This window comes from Aspergillus luchuensis, chromosome 7 (genome assembly GCF_016861625.1).
Source record: "Aspergillus luchuensis IFO 4308 DNA, chromosome 7, nearly complete sequence".
NCBI lineage: Eukaryota > Fungi > Ascomycota > Eurotiomycetes > Eurotiales > Aspergillaceae > Aspergillus > Aspergillus luchuensis.
In genome coordinates, this window is record NC_054855.1 from 1302132 (window position 1) to 1321063 (window position 18932).

The window sequence follows — 18932 nt, forward strand, 5'->3', positions numbered from 1 at the left end:
GGGACAATACTGGGCCGAGAGCCCTCCTTAGGACAGCTTCGAATTTTGAGGGCATGTTTCCCTTTTTTGAGGGGTTTTAAAAAGGCAAGGCTACATCAAATCCTGAGATATTACCTTGTCTACTGAAGGAATTTCGTCCCGAACCACCACGGAATTCCAATCCTTCGATATGAAACAAGTCCAATAATTCACAAATGACTAGTTGTCGATCAACGCCAAAGTGTTCACTAAGCTCCTAAGAAGATTGTCGCGACAGGTGATCCACCGCGATTGTGGGTCTAATGCTGCTAAGCTACGGAGGATCAGAGGCGAAGGATCTGAAGGATTCGGGCGGTATCTGAACGCTGTCACCGAAAGGCCCCTGAACATGAATGCAGGCGGGCCGGAACATTATCGGTAAAACATGTTATGTAGCTAGTGGATAGCTAAAGTTATGTAGAGTGGGTTGAACCACTATTAGGAAGGTTGACGATCCTGACAACACTTATCACCTTCCTCTAATATACTCTATGCGCATGGATCCTCTATATCGCCCCGTAGAAGTTACCTTTTCTAGATATGGGCAATTAAGAACCACTATACCCATATTCAATCCCTTTCGCGGTGCCCTAGGGTTGCCGGGGAACTCGTCCGCATGATCCTGGCACCCCGAAATCCGGGAAAGAACATATAAGGGCGCCCTTTCCTGTCGCACTACAAAGGAACTTATCCACTAAACCATACAACTCAGTCAACCAAGACACCTGCCAAACCTTTCAAGACTCTTATCCAAACTCACTATTCATCATGGTCCGCCTCATGGCCCTCGGACTCTTCCTTATCAGCGCCCTCACCGCGCAGGCCTGCACGTACTGCCAGTGCGAGTTCAGCGACAGCAGTCACTGCTGCGTATACTCGGTAAGTACTGTCCCACACAGCAATACTATTTCCGAGAAGCTAATAAGCTTTCCTACAGGATGCAACTATCGGAGAGTTGGACTGCACCAGCATCTGCGCTAAAGCTCATCGGGCCGACGGCGTTAGCAATGCGGATGGCACAGCCGGTACTGCGTGCAATGCTGGGGGTAAATATGAGTGTATTAGTGCCATTACGGCGCAGGGTCGGACGCCTTGCTACACTGAGTGAAGGATATGTTGGTTTGGAGAGGGGCTTTAGCGGGATGTTAGTTACATGGAGCATGAAGGACGGTACAATCAGAAGCGTTGGCTTGATGAGAGAGATGTTGTACATTCAGTGCCTCAAATAACTCGTTTATATCTATAGCGTTCCTCATTCTTGCTGTAAATGTGTTTCTTTAGGTTGAGCCTACGGGGAGAACCATAGTCCAAAGGAATAACCCGAGAACATCTGACCAAGATTCTCTTTTCGGGTACGCAGCATACAGAGTACTGCTCGTTCATCTCCCCAAATCCTACTGCCTATATGGCAAGAAAAACAGTCTAGAACTCAGCCATCTCGTGGATTGGCCATTATTATCGAATCTACTTTCCCAAGGAACTAGGTTCTAGATTTGGTAGTACAGTATATAGTGTATTTATAGAAAACACTCTCTCAAGGACTATTACCTTTAACCCTCAACACGACCTGACAGACATCGCACAGACCGCAAAAGCTTACCACATTCGCTCCCGATCTCCTTGAATGTAAGTCTTCTTCCCACACACTAATACTCGAGACTAACCTACCACAAAGGAACACTAAAATTATATGGCCAACATCAGCATCGTGGAAGCCGACCACGAAAGGGTCGAATTCCCCACCACAGTCAACGGTCTCCCCACCGGTTTCCCACCAGTCTTAGCACGACGTGGAGTGCCCGAATTCATGTGGGATCAAGACATGTACATCATACGCCATATGGCAGAAAGGCTCTCCAAAGACCGAAGTCGAGAGATATTCCTGGTCTGCTTCACGTGTGGGCTGTCGATTTGCTTCTACGGTGCCGCGGTGGATCGTTTTAATGATCGGCTGCGAACCTATGTTGATGGGATGAATGCGAGGTATGCGCCGTATGGGGTTGTTTGGGAGATGAGATGGGTTCCATATTGTGGGACTTTTATGTCTTATGAGACTTAGCTGTTAGGTGATGTGGATTGGTAGGGGATGTGTGAGGGGAGGTGTGGGGTGGAGGGTTGGAGGTTCTGGTTCAGGAGCTGAAAATAGATACCTAGCCAGTATTGGGCGAGTTAATGCTATGTGTGTTCTCTTATGATTGGCTTATGCTAGGTCTCAACGATGGGACATTATTGGATAGTCCTAAAGAAGAGGAAGGGTGGGTGAAATCCTGAATCAAATACCTGGGTGGAATGCAAGAGAGACGTGGTCGGATTGACAGATCATATGATTTGGTTGAAACTTTCTCGTGAACTTTTATTTGGTTACGAGTGAGCACCTTAATTACCAACTAATAATGTTCTTTGGAACCTAGTGGGGTTGCCTCCCTAGCTTAAAATTGCTCGCTTCGGGACCATTGCCCGGATGTGGCGGGCCTGGAATCCAAATCGCCGGGAGGGGTCGTTGTTGGTTCCAGGCAGCATGTCAACCCCGTTAACGATAGATTTTGGTAAAGAGAACCTAATTTTGTGCTTGCGCTATCATCGGCTCCGACTTCCATTGAGCTGTCAGTTGACCAGGCCAGCCTCTGAAGCTGTTCTTTCGTATCATGACCTGGGCGACCAATAGCTCTATGGCAGTTCAATAACATCGCGGCGGTGCATATAGTTTTCATACGTTTTACGATAGTGCCCAGATATGAGGATCTAGGCGCAGTCTGCCACATGTCAGAAGTATCAAGTTTGTTCGTCTAGTTATCAGGGGCAAGACTCACTGAGAGAACCATAAAAGACCGAGCATAGCATGACAGCCACAAAGCCTCACCCTTACAACTTCCACCTTTACACTCCATGATGAACGCCCACCTCAACCAAGCCCAAAAACAGCCCCTCTTACTCACCCACTATGGATACTCAATCCGCCGACCTCCACGAAACCACAACCACTGAAACAAACTCCACCGACTCCCAACCACCAAATTACCAACCCTTAGAGCGTCTAATAGCCATACCCCGCGTATGCAATCTCACCGATCGACTCTTAATTAATCTCCCCTTCATCCGCGCCTACACCGACATTCTAACCAACTTTGGGATCCCCGAGGAAGTCTTCCTCGATTTCATCGACGAGTTGAACATCATACAGGCCGGACACACAGCCCTGAAGTACATGCAAAAGGCCGGTCAGGTCATCCACTTTGCTGACCATATCGACCCCACGAAAATCACCACACTTCTGGGACAATGTTCGGACCTCACAGCTCGTCTCATCCACATGGCATATATCAAGGGACCGTTTGCGCGGAGGACGGCCTATCTAAACAGAGCGAATCGGCTGCTGTTCCATCCCAAGCATCTTGAAGTATCGATTGTCAGTGGTAAGCAGCTGAGGAAGATACTAGGCCTTCATCCGAAGTTTCCGCTTTGTGCGTCGCTATGTCCGCGGTGGACCGTACCATCGAAAACGGACCTTGTTCAGGGCATGCGCTCAAGGGTTCGCGTACCTGGGAGACAGCTATGTCAGCTTATCGACTATGTTTATGACTTGGATCTTGCGGCGGAGGCGAAGAGGGGATGGAGCCAGGAGAAGGGAAAGGTGCGGAGGGATGCGGCGAAGGTTGTTCGGGATTGGCAGGTCGTATCAGAGGTTCAACATGAGATCTGGCGCGGCGAAGCTATCCTGTTATATGAGATGGCAGGGCAGACTGCAGATCTGAAAGCGAGAAAGAAGCTGGTGAAGAAAGCAAGAGAGATGGATAAGGAGGTGAGGCATACGGAGAAGATTACTTGGCTTGTGGTGCAGAATTGGCAGAATTCGGCGTAATGGCGCTTTGGTTTGGCTGTACATGAGTCTGTCATAGTTGTTAGGAGTTAATGACAATGACATACCTCTTGCTCGGTTGTTCAATCCTAAGGGAGCGTTAGGGATGCATGCATTCAAAGTGAACTCTGACTAGTCTTATCTTACACTGGCGAGGTGCTTATTGAACGGGGTTCTTCAACCGAACGTGCCTTCCGAGTACGGGCTGTGCTAAAACACGCTTCTATACGTTTCATATATAGCACCTGGAGACTTGAAGTTTCTATTCAATTCGCACATGCTAACCTTGATGTAGGCAATCTACTGCATCAATATGGATATTTTCTGGTTTACATGGTGACATGAACAAGCACATTTTCACGTATACATGAATCGCTGATGCGCCCATTTTAGAAGGGTCTTCGATCGGCGACCCAAATATATCTGGTAAAAGAACCTATGGAATAAGTTGCAAAGCATTTCACATGTTTCCGAAGAAACTACAATCGCGCACTTGCTGGGGAGCTCGGTACCATGGATTGAGCTCGGGAAGCGGAGTTCTAGGCCGGCCTTGCATGAGCTCCGGTTAAAGTTCGGAGAGAGGCAATTGATAGCACCTCCTACTTCTTAATCTATATAGTATAGTAGAGGGTAACGAACTATTGCAGCGGCATTTGGGGGGAATAAACTACTAGGGCTCATTAGCCTAAGGATAGATAGCATCAAAGCGTACGAAATAGGTCGACCATGTACTTTTGAGCCGAGTACTCCCCTTTTTCTTCATGACTTTCTGGCACTTTCTACATCAAATGGCAAACAATTTTCGAGATAGCTACGTTCTAGCCAATCTCTCCTTTACGAAACCTTACGCTATATGGAATTAGCTCCGCGACAGTTTACTCAACTGAATCTTCAAATTGAATCACGTCCCCACTCGAAATTACATGAATAAAAAAAAGGTAGCCCACTATGCTTTTTCGCTATCCTCAATTTTCTTTGGCATACTCTATTTATTGGAAGAATGGCAATTAGGTTCAAGCTGTGGATCATTTCAGGGATCAATTAGTGGCAGCTCTGCCGTAATATATATTAGTAGTAAGATAAACAACTATCTAGGAATATATATTCCAAAAGATAATATGAACCCAGATATCAGGTTCCTTATTGAACTTGATGCTCCATAGAACAAGGTAATAGCGAGTCATCATGAGATGGTCACAGTGAGCTCAACAGCTCCGTTTTGTAGATGAGATAACGTCTTTGATCATGGCGGGTTGCGAGTGTGGTCGTCTATCAATTTCGGAACGGGGTCGAATTGAAGTGTGAGTCAGTTGTTATTATGAACAGAGTCCGAAAGGTAGTATGGTAAATAGGTTGCGGACCAAGAACAGATAAGAATCACTGCCTGGTGATGTTCGTTGTTGACATGTGGCGGATTGGAAAATCAAGTGACAAAAGTCAACACAAAGAATCTCAGAGTAAAGGCTGTCCTGTCCTCTGTATCCCGATTCAACAGAGCTCAATATATGTACAGGCAGCTAATATACAGCATTTTCTTTTCCAACAACGCAAAGCCAGTTTGGCGTTTATCATGTCTTCGTGAGATATGACAAGTTAGACATTCCAGATGGCATGGGAATCATCAAGCCGAATGGCTCGGTACAAAGGTCTATTAACATGTGCGGGTAATATATAATGATGAAAACAAAGCTTTTATGAAACATCACCACAAGTGAAAGGGCTGTGGACATCGCCTTCGCGGTAATTAAGTCGCTGTTGGATAGGGTTAGTGAAAGGTTAGTTGAGAGGTGAGGGGGAGATAACTTACTATATCCTGAATACTCGAGTAAAGACCACCAACAAGAACAATGAGGCCGAAGATAAAGACAAACAGATTCACCAGACTGGTCAACAGGTTCTCCTTGGAGTACCATGGCCCCTTGCGGATGAGGACATACCACATGATCGGGGGAAGGTAGAAAGAGAAACCAGAGGTGAACAATGCCGATGTGATGGAGAGAAGATCATCGAAGAACGGAATAGCCTCTGCGATGACCCACGAGATGATGGTCAAGACAGTGATCACAGTAAGCCACGTAATCCAGCCCTTGGGTGTGTTGATGTACTTGGTCACACTGTTGGCGTAGATCCGGCCGTGAATCAAACGTCCAGCCACGATGGTGCAGATAGCGCCCGAAATAAAGATGACCGGAAGGGCAATGCCGAAGGCGACCTTGCTAACGATTGTGCCAGCTGAAAGCAAGGCAGGAGACTGGACATCGGTGCCCACGAAGGCGTAGATAGTGGCGCCCGTGACAGTGTAGATGACGATTTGAAGGATGCCAAGGGACCAGATGGATTTGGTGAATTCCCTAGGGGTATGCATCTCGTCCATGAACGAAAAGAGACAGCTAGCGAAGGTGTACGCAAAGACAATATTGCTAATCGCGATGAAACCATCTGAGAAGGTAGGATCGCCCTGCGGCGTGGCCGACCAGTCCACGGCTGCCAAGCCTCCGGTAGAATCGGTACCCCGGATGCCAGTAGCGATGATGGTGATGCCAATGGCTGCCACGATCGAAACGAAATCCACGTAGCCGAGCCAGGCCATATCGGCAAAAGAGGACGGGATGGAGAGCAAGAGAAGAATCACCGCGGACACCACGCTCCAGACAACGGAGCAGATGCCGCTAGACGTGATATGGCGAAGGGCAATGGTGCCGGTTAAGCAATTGGAACCCGTCAGGAAGATCAGCTGAAGGATCAACATAAAGGTGAATAGTTCCCGACCCCAGGTACCCATCAGCAAGGCACCCGCATCACCATAATCCCGAACAGCCGGGAAGGCGAGCTTCACCTGCCCAATCACGTACGAGGTGTAGATGGCTATCAAGCCAATGCCAACGCAGCAGATAACGCCGGCCACCATGCCGAGAGATGCAAATGCGGAAGGAATAGATAACGATCCTAGGCCAATGGCCTCCACAATGAGCATGACCGTTAGACCCCTCCAGCCGAGGCGATGATACTTGGCTTCTCCAGCCTCGATAATCTGCTGTTCCCCATCGTCCACAGCGTCGGGCAGCTTGCCATCAACCCAGGCGTTCAGCTTTGCGGGGAGTGGCTCCTTGTTGGACTTACTGCTCCCATTGCCGGGGAGGTTGGCCTCTAAATTGCCAATTGAAGACTCCATAGTGAGCTGAGCCGTTCCGAGCTTGTACTGGACGCAAGACAGGAAAAGCAGCAACACATGAATAATCGAATCAAAGCTTGAATTTTTGTGGTGACTGTAATTCGCACCTCCCAGACATTGACATCGAGTTTTCACCGTCCGTTACCGCGGGGTATTGCTGTCCGAAACCTGATTACTCCCCGCCGTTGCATCAGTCACCATTGAGGCCCGCTGATTGGGTGGGGAGCGGGAATCATACCATCTGGGTCCAGCATTGACCAATTATGGGTTCGCGGGAAACTCACGCGTATTCCGCTTTCAACCCTTCCGCGAAGGGTTTTCCTGCGGAAAACTGTGAAATTTTTGCACTGGTGGGTTCGAGTTGACGTAGTTGCATGATCAGTCTGTCTCCTCCACAGTAGCCACTTCATAATCGCCAGTGAGCTTCAAATTATCATGCCAAATCTCACGTAGGCATGAACATTATTACAGTAAATGTAGCTTTGGCTTCTGCATCAATTACATGGAAGCTCAGTCTATAGTGTTTGGTTTGTCCAATCTTATGACGCTGTGCGACGGGCGATAAATTATATTCCGTCGGAATCCGGACGTGATTGGCAGCCTCCGATCTCGAACTGCCAATCCGATTTAAGAAGTCTTGGCGCCGCAAGGGATGATCGTTGCAGCCTCAAGCCATGTGGGCGCCACCCACCCCAAGTTGTCCACCTGACCTGTCATATCTGATCCGGGGGTGGTCCATCTGGGGCATTCTATAAAAATTCGAAAAATATTACTGGAGTGCGACAGTAAGATTTCTGCTATTATACAATCCATCCAGTAATACAAATGCTGCCTAGCGACTGTCGTGTTGATTTTTAGTCTAATAGTATAAAGGGCTGATTATCCTTTACCTAATCCCTCTAGCCCAAAAACCCCCGCATCTCAGGGCTAGTAAAGGGTGGCTATGGGTGAGAATAGGCTTCGTTGTTTAGGTGGAAAGAGAACGTTGGCTGACTAGCCACGAGAGATTGGAACCACTAACAGTGATAGCCGACGTTCGAATGAGTCCTTTACTCTGGTACAGGCTTGGTGACAAAGTCGGCTCCACTACCTTTCATGAAGGCGATCCCATCGTCATTCTTGCCTTTCATCCCACGCATGTAATGTGGTGTCTGGCTCCACTTAAGCTTATTTATATACTTGTCATGACGTGCCAATGAAGACGCAATTTCAGAGGCCTTTTGAATTTATCTACCGATCCAGACTACCCTTTCGTGCTGATATAGCTTTTCGGCAAACTCTTCGACGCTGGTTCTTGCGATCGTCAGAGCCGGTTTTCCTGTTATTTCGCTCCGTTCTTTCCGATCAACTCCAGTTGGTCTAGGTTTATTCTCCAAATTCGCTTTCTCCGTTTCAGGGACAATTAGAGAAAGTATTAACTGATGTGACTGCGAGATTTGAAGGCGTCATTGATGTGGGTAAGATCTGCAAAGCTGAGCAGATGCGATTGATCCTTTTGCCCTTCATCTACTGTGTGATTTACTACGATTCCTGCCGATACTCCCTATATCTTGCTCTATCTTCTTGGGGCAATTCTGAAAACCCATATCATTATAACTTAGACTACCAGTACCCGCACTGGCCTAACCGGATTTTTGTCGGACCAACTGAGTACAGCTTTGCTACAACGCAGAAAACAGTGAAGATGACCCTTAAGACAAATTATGTGCAAGTAAACGCTCCTCGGAATTGAGAAAGACCAGAGCTTTACCACCTGTCTTTCTTTTCTCAGGTCCGACTTATTACTAGTCAACGGCAATTTCGATTCCGTGGTTGTTCACCTCTATTTATGATCCATGCTAATATGGCACTGCATCTATCCCAGGGCCGAAATCACTTTCTGTTGCATCTCTTCTGAACCTAGCATGAGTCCTCCATAGATGGGCTTAGTGGTCCACAGGAGCATATGAGAAGTCTCATGACGCAGCATATCTGTACGAATGGCCTTCGACTGCCAGTCCATTGGTACACGCTCCTTCAGCGATAATCCAGATGGTTGGACGATATATTGCTTTGTCTGACTTTCCGGGAGCTTTTTCCTGCAGCTCATCCTTGACAAACAGATTATCTGTGTCATTGATGATGTTAGCGCCCAGAAGAAAAAGTTCTGGGATGAAGACCTCTATACTGTGATCCAGATGCTGTATCGGATCAGTCAGAACGGTGCATGTCTGGCTATTGTGAAAGCCCTTATCACCAGTCCGACCAAGAGGACATACATCGAACGGGCGCTTCCAGTCAAAATCGACTTTTGCTGCAACGTGGTGTACCACATGGTGCTGGGCCGCCGGAACGGAGAATCCATTATGACTTTACACGGATAGGTCGGCACTCTTCTTTAGACAAAGAGCTATATCAACAGCAGGAAGGCCCCGAGGAAGAGGAGGTTTTGACGAATCCGACCAGCCTCAAGTTGAACCATTATAGCACTTGCACAATTTTATGACCCTGATATCATGATTCAGCAGCTGTGGAAATATTGGACTATCCAATAAATGAAGGTAGTAGTGCTTGACTTCAAAATAAAACTTCGGGTGACAATTTAGGCCATATCGCCACAAGCATGCTACTCGGCAAATTGTTAGAGGCGGAGTCTACCACCAACAGGCCCGGTCAGGAAATGAAAGGTATCCATCAATCCGACAATCCAACTTTGAGTCCCATAAGCATTCCTTCGTTTCTCTCCCCCCACTTTGTCATAGTTTCTTGGCTATTAGGTCTAGGCGTCCCTCTAGCAGGGGTTCGTGCAGGCCGGCGAGCAGACAATCCAATCATGTAGATGCTGCATGCCGGGTTCCCCTCACCTCGCCTCACTTATCTATCGTCTTATTGTTGATGCTTCCTCCCACTTGAATCATCTAGTGATTGTGGTTATTCATCTACGCTAGTTATTACTACGCACTGGGCAATACCATCCTATATCCCAAGATGATAAAGACAGGCGAACGGAAAATAACTACTAGCAGCTGCTATATAAAACAGCACACTCCAGTCATTATATCTTCGACCGGATATACTCAAGGTTAAAAGCTCTTAAGGTTCGGGCCCCCGTTCCTTTGAACTGTGGACCTGGAATGCGGTGGAGAATATGGTAAGGCACCTAGTCATTGCTGGAGGGGCTGACACCACGCACGGACTTTGTCGGTTGTTTTTCTTGAGAACACTGGCATATTAACAACCCCACCTTCGTAAGTCTCCTCTAAGCTAGCGGGGGCAGCATTATACACAGCTTTGGATGTTGGCTTGGGATGGTGTGATGAGCACCACTGAGTGCGGTGAAGTGTTTTGAAAAGATCCAACGATACTCGGGTCTGGCGGCTTCACCCATCCATTCTTCGCTCGATTACACGTCCACCCCTCCCGCACCCCCCTTCTTTCTTCACACCCTAAGTTATGATCCTTTGTGATTGATTCGTACGCCGATTCTGGCTTGGTCACCTGCAGCTCTTCTCGTATTTGATGCTGTGTGTATACGCTCCGTGCTATGCCATCAGTCAAATGCGGTTATCTTTTGCCAAACTCTTGTTCTGCTGGCTATGTCGCCTCTTGCGCTTTATTTTATGCGCTCATTTGTGGGGGATAGTGCTCGGGATTGCCTCAGGTTGTCATGGATACCCCGGCTTGTTCAATAGTTCTGTAGAGTATATCTGAGTAAACAGCGCCATCAGATTATTCTGGGGTGAATTGGAGTATCAAGTCATAGCTATGTTTATGTACAGCATCAGTGCCATGTTTATCAAATTCCTAATTGCCCAATCACACTTAAGTCTATTTCCTCACCAGCAGGCCGCGCCAACCCCTCATCTGAAATGGGGATGGTCTCTTTGTCCTGGAGTGCCCTATGAAATATTGACACGCTGGCCTGCATCGTCGGCTGTCAAAAGAGGGGCGGGAACCGGGAGTATAAGGGCAATTCCAACTGGATGAGCTCCATACCAAGTTCTGTGCTCTCGGGCGTAACTGAGTCATGATTCCTGTCATGTCGGCTTCTAAACCGACCTCGAACGGCCGGTACAGAGGTCAGTGAGCGGTGATCAACGAATCAAAAAATGCTAGCATACACCAGCTTGATTTAGGCTACATCGTATAAGCATTAATCCGGCTGAGGAATAGTACGCCTCTTTTACACTCCCCAGTAACGGGCAAATGATGCGTCTCCTCATGAGCCTAGAAGTGTGTTAGGGTATCAACAAAGAGTTATTTAAGGCCAAGCATGCGCCGAACTGAACACGTTCTTCTTCCCATCCCAAAAAATCCTCCTCCTTGCACTTGGCCAAAATGACCGTCACTTCCCATATCGAAAACTACAACCAGTACACATTCTGGACTTCTCCAGACCGGAACTTCCGATCCTCTGCCCGCTTGCACCTCCAGCACTTCCTGTACCAGAACACCACTGGCTATCTCCTAGAGCCCGCAATCGAGAAGGCCGTGACCACCGCCCAGCAGCCTCTGAAGATTGCTGACCTCGGCTGCGGCAACGCCATCTGGCTTACGCAGCTACACACCGAGCTATCGAAGAAAAATATCACTGCCCAGCTTGACGGCTTCGACATCAATCCTATCCACTTTCCGGCGCCCGCCTACCTGCCCCCCTCGATCTCGCTGCAACAGCTAGACATCCTCGCCAATCCCCTTCCTGCCCACCTTCTCGGCACCTACGATGTGGTGCACATCCGCTCTTTTGGTAGCACTGTCTCAGGCACCGATCTTCTCATTCCCACACTATCCGCGGCCTCGTCACTCCTGAAACCCGGTGGCTACTTGCAGTGGCAAGAAAATCGGGGCGACATATTCCTCGTCGAGGCACCAAACTCCAAGATTCCGACTGCGGCCTGCGAAAGCGTCATGCAGGTGCTTAAGGGCGGTCTTAAAGCCAAGGGCATCAGCTACGCCTGGATAGACGAACTCGACAAACCCCTGACGGAATTCGGGTTCCAGAATGTACGCCTTCTTACACACGATAAGCGCAAGATCGACTACAAGGCTTGGACTGATGCGTATCTCATGGTTTTGGAGGACCTGACGCCTTTGTTTCCAACCAAGGCTGATGCTCCCAATGCGCCTCTGTCCCGGGAGGCTTGGATTGAGATGTTTTCTGCTGCGGTTAAGGAGACGGAGAAGGGTGTTGTCTTTCATCAGAACCGGATCATAACGGCTGTGGGTCAGAAGCCACTTGCTTAAACTTCGTTTCGTGTTCTTGAGAAGATATTCTATATCTAGGCTCACTATCTGGATGTGTCCAATTGGACTTCTGTCATTGTTATCTATCTTTTATGGCTATAATAATCAATTCGTTACTCGTACAATTGTTGATGACCTCCCTCTTTGAAGCCCGGTAGCATATAGGAGTCCACAATGTTGAGGGTTCTTTAGCTCGTGAGGAGTTGGTCTTGTCCTATTATCTCTGGCTCGTGATGGACATTGTATCTGCCAATACCTCTGTCACAAGACGTAATAGATATAGGCAGTCTATAGATCATCCCATTTTAGAGAGACACTGAATCTCAGGCCACATATGGATACAGAAACCATAGTATCTTTGAAGCATCATCCTACAAGCTCAAAGGGGCCTATCGGGCCATCAACTCGACTAGTCAATTACTAGCCCCGTAAATGAATGACTCACTAGATAAGCACTAACAATATAAACAAACTCCAATGCTGAACCAATTCTCTCGTCTTTCTCTATCGATTTCCATCATCCCTCCCAAAAGTTCATCTTTATCTCTCTTTGCCTGCCACCACACCATGGACCACTTCAACCACACAGCCAGCATCGGCACCCACACCCTCAGCTACGCCCTCCGCGGCCCACCCCGCCAACCCAAGACTCCGCTCGTAATAATCCTAACTGGAATTACCAGCAGCGCTTTAGAATGGAGCGCCGTATGCCGTCACCTCTCCACCGACGCATCCATCCTCCTCTACGAGCGATCCGGATACGGCCGCAGCGAACCATCCCCAAACCCACTCGACTCTCTTACCGTCATTAACGAACTCTGCCGTCTCCTTGATGCCGCAGCCCTAGCCCCGCCATACCTCGTCATCGGACACTCCTGGGGTGGCATCCTGGCGCGGGAATTCCTCGCCGCCCGACCAGACGATATCTGCGGCATGGTGCTCGTAGATCCAGTGCAGGAGCGTATGATGATGGAAACGTGGCCGGATCCGAGTATTGCTGCTGTCACCAATGGGTTGGATTACATGGATGTTGTTGGGCTGGTGCGCGATCGTGTGTTGACTGATGAAGAATGGGACGATTTGATGGCTGAGGAAAATAGTGAAAAGCATGCGAAACAGGCGGCACTAGAGATGCCGTTTCTGCAGGTCAGTCGGGGTGTACTAGCAGAGAAGGAGCAACTTGTTCCTGGGAAGGATGTTATGAGGGGAAAGCCGTTGAGTGTGCTGGGAGGAAATTCAAAGAGGGATCATGAGCTGTTGTATGAGGCTGGTGTAGCCAAGGGGGGAGGTACGGATGCGCAGCGAAAGAGGTTCAGGGAGTGCCTGGCGAGGTGGGAGAGGTGTGAAGAGGAGTTTCATCGGGAGTTGTTGAGTTTGTCGAGCGTTGCGCGGTATTCGGTGACGAAGCGGAGTGGGCATAATATCCAATTGACGGAGCCGGAGTTGATTGCGGATGAGGTTCGTTGGGTGTTGAAGATGATTCGTGAATGATCTGGCACGCATTTTGTTTCCACTTGGGAGAAGGCCCTGCTGGTAGAAAGATATAGCTTATCAGGTCCACAGGGGTTGTCTTGGCTGAGCGCAGATACTCGGTATAGTGTCTTTGACGCAGATAATATGGAAAGTTCACGATCAACCCCATGCTTTTTCCATGTCACAGATTCGCCTGCGCCACCGCTGTCTCAAGCTCCTGTGTAGGGGGGTTGTTGGTCGTAAGGAGTCACCCATTGTTGAAGTAAACGTGAGACGTGGCTCTTCCGTGGGAACTGGCAATGACGCACGTCAGTATAAGCCAACGGTGGTGACGATGATACTATCAGATACCATGTTGCTGCCCGTGACAAGCTCAAGCAACTCACATGGAGCTTCGACTGCAGGCTTTGCGCAATTTCGTCACAATGAACTAGACATTTATAGAAAGAGCCAATCTAGCAGAAGAGTGCATTCATACTGATCCGTTGCTCGAGAATTCCTGGAGTGAAGCGTTCAGTCTGCAGCGATTCATATTAAATCAGGTACGATAAATTGTTGAGGCATTCACTGCAGCCAGGCAGCTGTCAGCTGATCCTTCGCCTCTTCTTCCTGCGTGGCCTCCGACCACCACCTCAACCAATCAACCACCCAGCCCCTTGAGATCTAGATAGATCAAATCCATATATCTATGACCCTTCGTCTTGACATAAATCTCTTCAACGATCTGATCAAGTGAGCCACTGATAGGTTAGTCTACATGAATACTGTTGGCCTAAAGTGAGAAATTGGAAATTAATTTTGACATAAGCTGTCGAAGAAGTTTGTACATTCAGTAAAACGACTTTCAGAAAACTGAAGAAAGAATAGCTATCTACAGCAACGGAACCAGGCCACTTTATTATCACGGTGGCCGATCATACATCCGGTAAGTCTCTTTCACCTCTTCCAGCTCCTGTTGCCAACTTCTTAATCTATCTCAACCCTTCCCGGGAGCCCTTCAGTCGTTTCTACTAACTTCGTTGGCAGGTTCCATCTTTGAAGTAAATGTCCTATTCTGGGAGCTGTTTTTGTCACGTGACTAAGCATGGGAGGCCAAGGTCTCACAGTTGGTGGGCGATCGTGTGTTGACTGATGAGGAAGTAAAAAGAAAGGGAAATTTAGGTACACGCAGACGGGCCATCTGGTGTCCTCGACGACGAGAAGAAAAAGAAGATTCCATGCTGAGGGGGGGAGAGGAGAGAAGCAAGACGGATAAAACAACAGAATAAGTGTGAGCTGTTTTGCACAGGAACAAAAAGTTGGACCAAGAGTGGTATGGGAGAAGAAAGGGAAGAAGAGAGGAATTCTCAGAGAGAAGGCTGGAGCACAGAAGGGCCATCTGGTGTGCTCCATGAGAAGACAAAGAAGATTGCATGCTGGGGGAAGGAGGAAAAGAAGCAAGACAGATCAAACAACAGAATAAAGGTAAGCTGGTTTTCGAAGTCAAAAAACGTTGGACCAAGATTGGTATGGAGAGGAGAGAAAAGGAAGAAGAGAGATTCTCAAAAGGAAGGCTGACCTCCACGCAGACGGGCCATCTGGTGTCCTCGACGAGAAGACGAAGACGATTGCATGCTGGGGGGGGTGGAGGGAAGAAGCAAGACGAATAGAACAACAACAGAACGAAGATGGGCAGGTTTCCAGAGTTAGAAATCGCAGGACCAAGACTGGTTTTGGGAGGAGAAAAGGAAGAAGAGAGGAATTCTCAGAGAGAAGGCTGGAGCACAGAAGGGCCATCTGGTGTCCTTGACAAGCAGAGGAACAAGGATCCATATCGGTGTGGGGTCGGAGATAGAAAGAAGAACTGGACAGGTAAACCAAGACGATAAGATGATGGTATGGTGCGATGAACAGCAGAAACCGTAAGTATGCTGAGTCGGAAGTGGTATGAGGAGAATAAAAGGAAGAAGAGAGGAATCCTCAGAGAGAAGGCTGAGGTATACGCTGACGGGCCATTTGATCTCCTCCACGAACAGAGGGAAAGGATATGGGGGAGGGGGAAACAAGACAGAGAATTAAGGCAATATAAGCAAAGAGACAAAGTGATAGATGTGAAAAGGCGAGGGCAACAGCAAACCGACACCCAGAACCACAGACTGAGAAACGCGTAGACGGGCAATCTGGTGTCCTCAATGAACAGAGGAAGACGAATTCATGGTATGCGGGGAGGGGAGGAAGAAGCAAGACAGGTAAAACATGGAAATATAAGATATTCCTGAGAAGTGCAAGCAGAACAGCAATCGGATCTGATCCAGAAGTGGTATGAGGAGGGGAAAAAGAAGAAGAGAGAAATTCTTGAAGGGAAGGCTGGAGCGCAGACGGGCCATCTGGTGTCCTCCACGAGAAGGAGGCAAAGAGGTAAAGACCCAAGGCAAGGTAATAGCGATGAATGTGAGTGTAAGAACATCAACATGGCATGAACCACAAGTAGTATGAGGAGGAAGCGAAAAGAGGACTTGAGAGAGCAAGAAGATGGCACAAAAGAGGGGAGTGTAGAGAAAGAAGGAGGAATATCATGAAGTTTAAGGAGAGCCTACAACTCTTCCCCAACCTTTTCCCCTCCTCCCAGCGGTCAGAAGTATTATACCATGTCCTTTGATTCCTCCTTCTCATCCCTGTCTCGTTATTCGTTATTCGGTGATGAGGAGTAGTGGGCATGATATTCAGCCGACAGAGCTGGATATAATCGCGGACGAGGTTCCCGGGGATCTGCGGGTTTTGAGATGATTCGGAGATATTATGAGGTGACGCATATAGTTTTTATTCAGAAGGTCTTGCTGGTATAAATAGAGCCTGTCAGGTCCTGGGTAATCAGCTTGTGTATGTTTTCTCTGCGCTGAATGTATATGCTCGACATGGTCTCTTCTGCGCGAAGACGTAAGAGCACTTCACTCACTCACCTGCGCCACCGGTATCTCGAGTCATCCGAGAATATACCAAGATTCATCAAATAATTGGGCAAACATGTCGTACGTAGAGAGAGTCGTATGTGTTTTTGTCGAAGCACTAACCGCTAGACCAAAAACGATACATCGCACAGGTCAGCCAGGCGACGGAGAGATATGTGTCCCAACAGTATTCGATCTTTCTGATCTTAAGGGGATGGTTGTATGTTGAGGTTTGGAAGAGGTGGCGAAGGATAACTGACATGAACGTCTTAGCTAAATATCAAGCATAACTGCACGTTGAGAACTCACTCCGCCCCTCATCATGAGGAAGTTAAAGCTTATACCGTACTTGATGTCACAATCCTTACTGATAGCAAAGTTGTGCAACCTTTGTGGAGCTCCGACTACAGACAAATGGAAGTGTCACGGGCGTCCTACTAGTAGCCATGGAAGGAGCTAATTTGCCAGGAAGTCGCGTTCTTGCTAATCCGTCACGTAACATCTCCTAAAAGAGCGAAATACTCAGTTTGCGGACATTCACTAGATACTTTTTTTTCTTTTTTTATTTAATTTTTTCTTTTTTTTCTTTTTCTTGGAGGTTGCAGTATTGTGGTGAAGAAAGCTAACTAGAAAACAAACTATGCAATTGAGTAATCCACCAATAGCCCTGCGAGTTATTACAAGCGAACCCCCGAGCATAGTAAAAGCCCCCACCAAAAAACCCATCACCACTGTGAAACGGCCATCAAGTCCCAGTTCCTGCAAGTCAGCATCGGTATAATCGATGTTTGCAGATGTATTGGACGGATCTCCCTTCCATCAACAACCCTCGCTTCAGTATCATAAAGAACTTCTTCAATCAGATCAGCGCCCAAAACCCTGCGTCTGGATCCACACGGGTGATACACTAAAGACAATGCACATTGCGCGCATCGTCACGATCCTCTATAATCCATTCGCCTGGGACTAGAGTGTATCAGTCGTGAAATGGAACATGTGGAGCACCTCTGATATTCCACTGCCGGCCAAATTTGCCGCATTGCCGATGTGGTCGAAGTAGAATGGCATATCGGTTTGCCTTGACAGAGGCCTTTGTTGGTGTTAATCCCACCTCCGTGGGTGAGATCGTGTGGATATGGAGATGGTCCAGGATCGACCGTTGCGGTGCAAAGGAAGGTAATATCCAGTCGGCATGTTCTTCGTCAAAAAGTTTCCCAAAGCTGATTGTTTGTTCTTGGATAGTGAAATGTTTTGGTGCGTCGTTCCGTCCGCTCTCACCCATTGACCGAATTAGGCCGTCGACAACGCCTTCTTCCATGACGTGGACGAGACCTTGAATAACCTCCCGAGCAACTGCGTGAGGAAGGATAGTATGCGTCCCCGAGGCGATAGAAATGATTTTTTGGTGGCGGTCAGGGAACTTCTAGTGGAGGTCCAATGGAGGATACTCATCTACTTATTTTGGTCCGACTGCTGCGACCAAGGGAGGAAGGTCTTCGGTCTCGAAGTGATCGAAGAAAGAGTTGACTGGGAGTAGGTAATCAGGTTCCTTCGGCGTTAGAAGAAGGTAATTCGGACCCGATGATTTGCGCATAGCTTTGGTCCAAGTCCTTGGTTTCGGCACTTCGGGCAAGGCTCGCAAGACTACAGGTCCATTGCTGATACGCGACTACATTGATGCATTCTCCGAATATAAGATTATATCGAGTTGGAAGCCTGGTTGGTCAAGCATGTATGACCACGGTACCATCAAGTAGGTGATCTACGATCAGCCAATAACAATGGGCGCCTTGTACTCCATTCGGGCGTTCTTGGGTGCATTAACGAAGAAGTCAGCTACCGGTATGTCCGGTCGTGTGGCAGGGTCAATTCTGATATTCTTCAGTCCGTGGTAAGTGCTTCCACGGAGTGTAGCCATAACATCCCCAAGTCCTCTGGCCATATCGCAGGGCCGACTGCGTTTGTAGTGCACATCGAGTTGTTCCTTTGTCGGCCCAGCGGTCCCAGGAGATGCGTCAACGAACTTTGGAGGTAACTGGCCCATTTCCCTTGACTATCGACCGTTGCGAAGTCGACTACATGCCATTGGGGTCAGGCTTTTCCCCACTTCTTGAACGGAGGCTGCAATAAGCGATAGGTATTCAATTGAATTCTCTAAAGCCAAGCACCACGCAAACCTCGCTGGTAATACTTCAGGTAACACCTTCATCAGAGTAAATATTCCAATTTGAGCGCTCACTAAATCGCCTTTATATCGTCTTGC

At 48.1% G+C, this 18932-nt stretch overlaps 9 protein-coding genes across 9 annotated transcripts; 5 read left to right on the top strand and 4 right to left on the bottom strand.

Annotated features, from left to right (window-relative positions):
- Positions 1-786: 786 nt before the first annotated feature.
- Positions 787-1126, top strand: AKAW2_70488S (uncharacterized protein; the record flags this gene model as incomplete). Its single annotated transcript, XM_041683075.1, has 2 exons — positions 787-897; positions 956-1126. The coding sequence occupies 2 exons, from the start codon at positions 787-789 to the stop codon at positions 1124-1126; spliced, it is 282 nt and encodes a 93-aa protein (XP_041547372.1).
- Positions 1127-1708: 582 nt separating this feature from the next.
- On the top strand, positions 1709-2077 carry AKAW2_70489S (uncharacterized protein; the record flags this gene model as incomplete). Its single annotated transcript, XM_041683076.1, has 1 exon — positions 1709-2077. One exon carries the CDS (start codon positions 1709-1711, stop codon positions 2075-2077), a length of 369 nt encoding a protein of 122 aa, XP_041547373.1.
- An 882-nt stretch (positions 2078-2959) lies between these two features.
- Positions 2960-3877, top strand: AKAW2_70490S (uncharacterized protein; the record flags this gene model as incomplete). Its single annotated transcript, XM_041683077.1, has 1 exon — positions 2960-3877. One exon carries the CDS (start codon positions 2960-2962, stop codon positions 3875-3877), a length of 918 nt encoding a protein of 305 aa, XP_041547374.1.
- A 1689-nt stretch (positions 3878-5566) lies between these two features.
- On the bottom strand, positions 5567-7046 carry AKAW2_70491A (uncharacterized protein; the record flags this gene model as incomplete). Its single annotated transcript, XM_041683079.1, has 2 exons — positions 5567-5626; positions 5682-7046. The coding sequence occupies 2 exons, from the start codon at positions 7044-7046 to the stop codon at positions 5567-5569; spliced, it is 1425 nt and encodes a 474-aa protein (XP_041547375.1).
- A 4317-nt stretch (positions 7047-11363) lies between these two features.
- On the top strand, positions 11364-12269 carry AKAW2_70492S (class I SAM-dependent methyltransferase; the record flags this gene model as incomplete). Its single annotated transcript, XM_041683080.1, has 1 exon — positions 11364-12269. One exon carries the CDS (start codon positions 11364-11366, stop codon positions 12267-12269), a length of 906 nt encoding a protein of 301 aa, XP_041547376.1.
- A 567-nt stretch (positions 12270-12836) lies between these two features.
- Positions 12837-13760, top strand: AKAW2_70493S (alpha/beta fold hydrolase; the record flags this gene model as incomplete). Its single annotated transcript, XM_041683081.1, has 1 exon — positions 12837-13760. One exon carries the CDS (start codon positions 12837-12839, stop codon positions 13758-13760), a length of 924 nt encoding a protein of 307 aa, XP_041547377.1.
- Positions 13761-14820: 1060 nt separating this feature from the next.
- AKAW2_70494A (uncharacterized protein) lies at positions 14821-15156 on the bottom strand (the record flags this gene model as incomplete). The annotated part of the gene is made up of 1 exon (XM_041683082.1): positions 14821-15156. The coding sequence occupies one exon, from the start codon at positions 15154-15156 to the stop codon at positions 14821-14823; it is 336 nt and encodes a 111-aa protein (XP_041547378.1).
- Positions 15157-17645: 2489 nt separating this feature from the next.
- On the bottom strand, positions 17646-17987 carry AKAW2_70495A (uncharacterized protein; the record flags this gene model as incomplete). The annotated part of the gene is made up of 1 exon (XM_041683083.1): positions 17646-17987. The coding sequence occupies one exon, from the start codon at positions 17985-17987 to the stop codon at positions 17646-17648; it is 342 nt and encodes a 113-aa protein (XP_041547379.1).
- Positions 17988-18437: 450 nt separating this feature from the next.
- AKAW2_70496A (uncharacterized protein) lies at positions 18438-18713 on the bottom strand (the record flags this gene model as incomplete). The annotated part of the gene is made up of 1 exon (XM_041683084.1): positions 18438-18713. The coding sequence occupies one exon, from the start codon at positions 18711-18713 to the stop codon at positions 18438-18440; it is 276 nt and encodes a 91-aa protein (XP_041547380.1).
- Positions 18714-18932: the final 219 nt, after the last annotated feature.